This window comes from Clinocottus analis, unplaced genomic scaffold (genome assembly GCF_023055335.1).
Source record: "Clinocottus analis isolate CAN_PGR_092001 unplaced genomic scaffold, fCliAna1.0.p SCAF_12, whole genome shotgun sequence".
NCBI classification, from domain to species: domain Eukaryota; kingdom Metazoa; phylum Chordata; class Actinopteri; order Perciformes; family Cottidae; genus Clinocottus; species Clinocottus analis.
Window position 1 is genome coordinate 16,250,198 of NW_027175843.1, and position 7,642 is coordinate 16,257,839.

A 7,642-nucleotide genomic window follows, 5' to 3' on the forward strand; every position below is an offset into this window, starting at 1 on the left:
TGGAGAGTATTTCTTCTTATACATTGTAAAGCTGTGACTGCACTGGCTGACCAATGTATACTATACCGTTCATGTGTGGTATGTATACACATGTGAATATTATATGTAGTTACACATTAGTATATAGGTCATAATAGACTTCATATTTTACAACACTTCCAGTGGGTATACATCCAGCACTGCTACTAACACATCTACAGTAATGCCACTTAATGAGACATCCAATTAACGAGCAGGTTACATCTTTCTGTTCCATTTCTTTAGTTAAAAGTGTAAATTTGCTCGAATGGTTCAAGTATCAGCTAATGAGCTTGTCAGCCAAGTCAACATTTCACAGTGCATTGTATATTCAGTGGCTCGTTATGAATTACAGAGACATGCATAAAGCACATCAACTCTTGGTTTCATTATGTACTTGTGATGGAATAACATCTGTGTTCATATATATATATATATATATATATATATATATATATATATATATATATATATATATATATATATATATATATATGTATATATATTAAAAATAATTATCCTTTTTTTCCATACACTGTATATTTAAGAATCAAATTTCTTCTTGTGCTACTCACAAACTTTTGCTACTTCCTCATTCTGACATTCTCTCAACGTACCTCAAAGTGCATGAACATTATGAAAAGTATCCAATTAATGTGAATACATTGACTTGAATGGGAGTCAAGCAGCATGATCAACTGTAGCTGTCCAATGATGAAAGTACCCTGAGGAGTTTTAATGACCAGTAGCACTATCTAACATTGTTTTAGTGGGCAGGTTCCTGTTTTGAACCTTGACAAGGAAACGTATGCGTGTGCACGAGCCTTTAATGACAAACATTCGTTCCTGCCAATGGTTCCACACGAGTACCCCGATTTATAGCCTGGTGGCGGTAACATCGAGATACTTTCCAATGCACAAGCAAAGGCAGTGAAGACTCGTTCTTGTTCATGTAGACGAGAAACCAAATGCTGAACGAAACACGCAATGAGGAAGACTGAATGTCAATATTACTTACTTAACTGTTTGTTTTCATAAAAATGCCACAGGGTTCCTTAAATATACTAAAGTAATTTGAGGAAAGAGATAGATAGCAATGTAAATATATTATAGAGAATAAAAATACCTACCGGTGGGCCTCCTGAGGTTTTTCTCCAAGAGCACTCTGCGCAAGGAGCCATCCATGGCTGATTCCTCTATATGAGAGTGATCACCTATTACGCTCCAGTACATCATACTGCAACAGACACAAGAGAAATTCTGTACCTCTTATTTTCACCATCTTCTTGTAAAATATTACAGACAGTATGCATATGAATGTACCTTTTTACTTAAAAAATAACATTCCTATAGCCTGACAATGTCCAATTGTTTCACCACTATTGCAACACATTTGGTGTTTCTCTGCGCAGATTCTTATAAACCCTTTAATTCCCAAATAATTAAGTATTATAGGGTGATGCGGCAGATGAGAACATTTGGAAAGCCTCAATATTAATTGTGGGAGTGAGGTATATGAACCAAATGTGGGTGTGGCAGCCTCATTATAGTTGGAGGGCACCTTTGATGGCGCTGCTGTGAATGACATTAAGCAATGTAATTGGCAACTGATTAAGCTACTTCTACTGCAGCCGAGTAATTAATAAAATGCTTACGTTTCCAAAGACTATTAAGAAATGGTTAAATGAGGACATTTTCCATGTAACAGTGCTTTCCTTAGGTATTGAGAAGGTATCCACCGATAACAAGTGCACAGAAAAAGGTCCATATCTTAATGTTTTTGTCAATCTTTGATTTAGCATTTCACTCACATCTCTCACACAATAAAAGGCTTTTATTGTGAGGCAACAGCAGGGTATGTTTGGCAAGACATGTGGCCTAATTGCAGATTGGAGTGATAATCTCCATGGTCGGGAGGAAAAACTACATACCAGATTTATCAGAATGTTTATGATACAACCCTGCTGTGCACAACTTACCCTCTGGCAGGGTTCACAGCGATGGCGTATGGCTCTCCTGCTATGTCAGTAATCAACCGGGTGCAATTTGGTCCCTTCAGTTGCCCCACATTTATGGAATATCGTAATTTTGTCCAGTGGGCTGTGTAATAGCTGAACCAGTGCATCCGAGAGTGATCAGTCCAATAGATGTTGCCTGTGATCCAGTCAGCAGAAATGTCTCTTGGTCGACGGAAGTCTGAACACTGAAACCAATAATAACCGCAAAGTCATGTGCTCTATTCAACATTTGTCCATACATTCATCTGGAGGTGTGACATAAGTGACGTAGCAGGCATACATTTTGCAGAATGCGGTCTCTTAACATGTAGTTTTATCACCTTTCTGTGAATTCACAGAAAATGTCTTAGAAATTATTACTTCATTGCTTATAATAGATGTGGTGAGAAGACATATTTTTTTAAATAGATTTGTATAAACATATACTTGCATGCTTTATGATTCACTCAGCCATTGAGTTGAGAAAATATCCAACAGAAATGTGCTGTGATGCTTGAAAAAAAATCAAGAAAGACACACATTCGATATACTTACAATGTTTCGGACATTTGTTTTAGTTTGACTTCTTTCTAGATTGTCTTTGTAAAAAATTCCACCAGGGTTAAATTGGGTAGCCCAGATAAAGTTTTGGTGGTGAAACAGAACATCCATCCCAATAATGCGGGCATTGTCCTCAATGTGAGTGAGCAGTTTGTGTCCGTGGCTCTGGTTAAATGGATACACAAAACTTCGGATTTCAGTATCATTAGCAATGTAGAGCACACGATCTTCTGGTCCTGCCCGGTGAGTTATTAATATGTAGAAAAAGAAAAGAAAAGAAAATTGGCTAAATTTCATGTTGGGTATTAGACAACAGTAAAAAATACAGTGCATACAAATACAGTATACCTTTTATCTCATTTTACAATCATATCAGCAAATTAGCATGTATGCACAGGACACCAAAGGATGTCTGATATTAAACTTTAGGCTCATACCTTTTGCTATGCAGTTGCCATTGATATCCTTATAATTTCGGTCACATGTGCACTTAAAGGATCCTTTCGTGTTAGTGCAGTAATGAGGACATGTGTCAAACTGTAGGCATTCATTTATCTCTGGAAAGAAAAAAAAGATACACTGATTAAATTAGAAACAGGTTGCTTCAGAAAACAATTGACATGTTTTATTATTGATGAGACTTAAGACACATTGAGAGATGATGGGTAATAATGACACAGAAGAGTCATATTATGTAGCAATATACATTATTTTGTAGATTATCAACATCTAATGACATTCGTCATTGTGATGTTGGCAGTATGGGTCTTTGTGTCCTGTGTTCTCTACGTAATGGGGAAGACTGCCATGAAACTAGATGCCGAGTTTCATTTGTTGATAGGACTTACACTGAATTGCAACATTATTTCTGTCCATTTTTACCATTTTCATTGTTTAGAACTGCTCATTTGCTCTCAACAGACTTATTTAACTTTTTTAAATAAGTAATTGGTTACTTATAATGAAACCTCAACAGATACTTGTCCATACGTGTCACGTGCCAGTATTTGTAACTTAATTAACCCTGTATCTTACCCTGGCTGATCTAAGGGAAATACATCAATAACCCAACAATCCAGTGCAAAATTGCTGTACCATCAAATTTTCCAAAAGGGAGAAATAAATAAAACTAAACATACATTACCTTCACATTGGCCTGTCTGTTGGTTCCTCTTAAAGCCAGGTTTGCACTGGCAGATAGCATTAGCATTTGTTTGGTTGCAAATCGCGTCCTCTCCACATGGATTTGTTTTCTTTTCACATATGTCTCCACTGGAAGCTGCAAATAAAGACAGGACTTTGATTACACCAGTCCTCTGCTTTTTAGATACCTGCTGTGTGTCTCTTTTGATGTGCAAAAGCAGAGAGGGCAGCATCTTCTTTCATATAGTACAGAGCGCACGTCAAACGTGGGCATACATACAGTGTATTACCATAAATAACAAAACATCCCATTTAAAATGAGAATATTGCTTTACTTCTTGAGAACATCATTGGTGACATTTGGCACTTTTCATCTCTTCAAAGCGCTCCTTTAATCTGTTTGCACAAGCCAACTGGTGCCGTACTTACAGGCCTTGCAGTCTTGCTCATCTGATCCGCCATCGCCGCAGTCACTGAAGAGATCGCACTGCAGCTGGACTGGGATGCAGCGTTGGTTACCGCAGGTGAACTCTGTCTTCCCACAAGGTCGAGGTCTTCCGGCCACCACCTCTGCTTTAGTACACACAGTTTCTGAAAACTCAAAACCTAACTCATGCAGTACCAAGTATTCAAATGTGTATATGCTGCTTTCAGTTTCAAAAGATTTAATATTATATAATATATAATATTCTGAAATGTGCACCAATGGGGACGAAGCATATAGACAATTCTTTACCTGTATTACTTTCACTTCATTGCATTACAAGATTAAATATGATACTTGCTGCAAATCAACTCAATTTGTAAAACAATACTCTTTTCTGAATGAAGTATTCTGTAAAGGATCAGTCCATTTGCAATGGTTTTCAAAATAAAGGATGTACAGAATCACAAAGACAGTTGTTATGTGTTAAATTATCGATCCTAAATTTTTTAAATTACTTTGTTTCTGATCATTAGTTTACTTGAATGAGCTCTACCATTTTTCTTTATCAAAGCAAATGATACCAAAGAGGAAAGAGGGTTTAAAGGAAGTGAAAGAAGAAAATGCAGTGACACAGAGGTGGATGGAGGGAGCAGTAGGATTAAGGTGAGAGTGAAAGGATGGATGGTGGGACGAAGCGCACAATGGTGAGAGGTAATGGAGTGAGGTAAGAGATGGATGGACGTATCAATGGAATCAGAGAGGAAGATGAATTGAAGACAGGAGGAATAAAAGAGTGAAGGATGAGGGAAGTGATTTGTCCCTTCCTTTCCTGTCTGCTCGCTGTGATCGTCACACCAGACTTGTGTCAGGGAAACACGTCAGGAGACTAAAAGAGGGTTGGCAGCTGTTATGCTGTCGGGCATACCAGAGAAGATAAAAGACATTTTCAGTATAAAAACCCTCCCAAGAAATAAAACATCATTAAGTTCACCAAATGTGAGGTGATAATGTGGTCTCAAAAAATATTTGACTGACTTGAGCCTAGAACTGAATGAACTGTGTGTACTATGTATGTGAATGTCATGCTGTTATACAATCCAGCAGTGTCTCTGTGGGTCAAGGTTAAGTGCATCAGGGAAGCCTGGTTATCAAAAAATAGAAGATACTTCTGCACTCTGTTTAAAAAATATATAACTTTAATTTTATTATCATATAAAAATATGCATTTTGTGCTCACCACACTCATCTTCATCCGAGTTGTCACCACAGTCATCCACTTTGTTGCAGACTTGGTCTGTGCGTAGACACACGTGATCATTTCTGCAACGGAATGGCCTCGTTGGAGGGCAGGGAAGTTTTGCTGGTGATGAAAAGAACAGTTAATAGATATGCCTTAAAAAAACTAAAGAAAATGACAACTGCGTGCATTCTTTTTATGAAAAGACAGCCATTTTCTCTCTCGGAAAATAGAATAGTAGTGGTTTATAAAATATGCATCAACTGTCTTTAAAGGAAAGCCGTGTGAGTGACACTTTCAACCCACCACACATGTCTAAGTCTTCGTCCGAGTTATCTCCACAATCGTCCTTGCCGTCACACACCCACGTGTGGAGTTTGCATAAAGTGTTGTTGCAAATGAACTCATCAGCACGGCAGAAGAAAGCACCTGCAATTATACAAATCTTTCAACATTCTACCTTGGGTAGTAAAGTGCATTCAAGGTTGAAGAAAATGTATCTCAAAAACTCTGTTTGGCTATCTATCTGTCTGTCTATGATCCAGAGAGCCCTGAATAATTTTGCTTCAAAAATGAAAATTAATTAATTAATCTTTCATTCTAATTGTATTCAAAATCCCTACCTCTGCCACATGTCTTCAACTTACCTGCTAGATCTTATTCTCTATTGCTATGGCTCCTTTACATTAAATACTGTGAAATGGTTCACATGACTTACTGTATCTGTTCAATAATACTACATGGAGTGTTCAGATTTGAGCTAGCATATGAGAACCCTTCCCCCGCGTCATATGATGAAAAATATCAGTCTTTAAAAACACAACACATAAACACACTGACGCGCGGTCCCACTTATACCGACCCTGGCTGCAGTTTTCCTCATCACTGTGGTCCATGCAGTCTAACACGTCATCGCAGCGCCAGCGCCGAGGGATGCAGTGGGCACGATTCAGGCAGAGAAACTCATCTTCTCTGCACTCCTTTACGCAGCCAGTCTGTCAGCAAAGGATCATAGTAAATCATCACAAATGTCCATTCTAGTAATGTTGTCAGCTGCAATCAGAAGACACCAAAACAAATAATCCTTTGGTTGCTTTTTTTGAATCATGTGAAGCTGCACTGACCTCATCTGAGCCATCCAGACAGTTGTCATGTCCATCACACCGCAGGCTGGCTGACACGCACCCTCCGCTGGCACACACGTACTCGTTTATGGAACATGAAGGGGCTACTGGAGAAGGGAAAAATATATCAGTCAACATTGTGCCTTTCCTCAACAAGAAATCGCTCAGCAGAGACATTTTCAGTTCACTGTTATATGAAAAAGTGGAAAACACCACATGAAATATGTCCTGCAGGTCGAAGAGAGCAAAAACAGGCCTCACAGTTTGTGGCCAGTAAATAAACAGAAGAAGTGAAGCAATTTCTATTTATTAAATCATCTCATATTGTATTGCAGAATGTTGAATTTTCAAGGTCTGTGATAAGCACAATATAAAATGTAACTTTTCAGACGTCTTCTATTTGTCACTGTCAAGATAACCTCTTCCTTTACCCATAGTGGAGACAATAAAATGACTGATTGTATGAACTCCACTCAAAATAAAAAGTATATTTGTTCCAGGAAACACAATGATTAGAAACAGTCAATGTTCTATGCACCAAGTGCTGCAAAGAAGTCAAAGTCAGTACACCATACACAATTCCTTTTAAAAACTAGAGGAAATCATTTTGCACCTGTTTCCTGGCAGTTTTTCTCATCTTCCCCCATCTTGCAGTCTTCTTGACCATCGCACAGCCACTTGAGTGAGATGCAGAGGTTGTTATGACACCGAAACTGGTCATCTGCACAGCGTGCCTCACAGCCTTTCTGTTAACGCATACAGTGAAGAAATAACATAACTATACAGTAGACAATCACCGTCATAATGAGATTATTATGCAGTGCACATTTGTTTGAAAAAAACCCAACACTTTATATTTTGATCTTCCTACTATAGACATGGAGCACTTATGAAGAAAACTTCTGTAGTAAATGGCAAATGGACCTGTACTTATATAGTGCTTTTCTAGTCTTCCGACCACTCAAACACTTGATATCTATATTGTTTGTACTTTAACATACATACTTTTGTTAACTGAACAAATCAGCAAGGAAATAACTGTAAAAACAAAACATGTTCAGTATACAACGTAACCGCGTGAGTATCTTTGAAAGCTAAGGGATTAATGTCTGTTTAAAATAGTAGAATAGAGGTT

General features: G+C 37.9%; 1 protein-coding gene across 2 annotated transcripts in view; it reads right to left on the reverse strand.

Annotated features, from left to right (window-relative positions):
• The window catches only part of lrp1bb (low density lipoprotein receptor-related protein 1Bb), a 225,958-nt gene that overhangs the window by 19,434 nt on the left and 198,882 nt on the right, over positions 1–7,642 (reverse strand). The window contains exons 68-78 of one of the 2 annotated variants that reach the window (XM_068571847.1): positions 7,121–7,253; positions 6,508–6,611; positions 6,246–6,378; positions 5,690–5,812; positions 5,384–5,506; positions 4,149–4,292; positions 3,721–3,855; positions 3,014–3,133; positions 2,571–2,812; positions 1,998–2,221; positions 1,149–1,255 (exon numbers count right to left, since the gene is read on the reverse strand). In XM_068571847.1, coding sequence (XP_068427948.1) covers positions 1,149–1,255; positions 1,998–2,221; positions 2,571–2,812; positions 3,014–3,133; positions 3,721–3,855; positions 4,149–4,292; positions 5,384–5,506; positions 5,690–5,812; positions 6,246–6,378; positions 6,508–6,611; positions 7,121–7,253 — 1,588 coding nt within the window. Of the gene's footprint in view, positions 1–1,148; positions 1,256–1,997; positions 2,222–2,570; positions 2,813–3,013; positions 3,134–3,720; positions 3,856–4,148; positions 4,293–5,383; positions 5,507–5,689; positions 5,813–6,245; positions 6,379–6,507; positions 6,615–7,120; positions 7,254–7,642 lie in introns of both variants that reach the window. The other variant, XM_068571846.1, reaches the window with a different exon arrangement.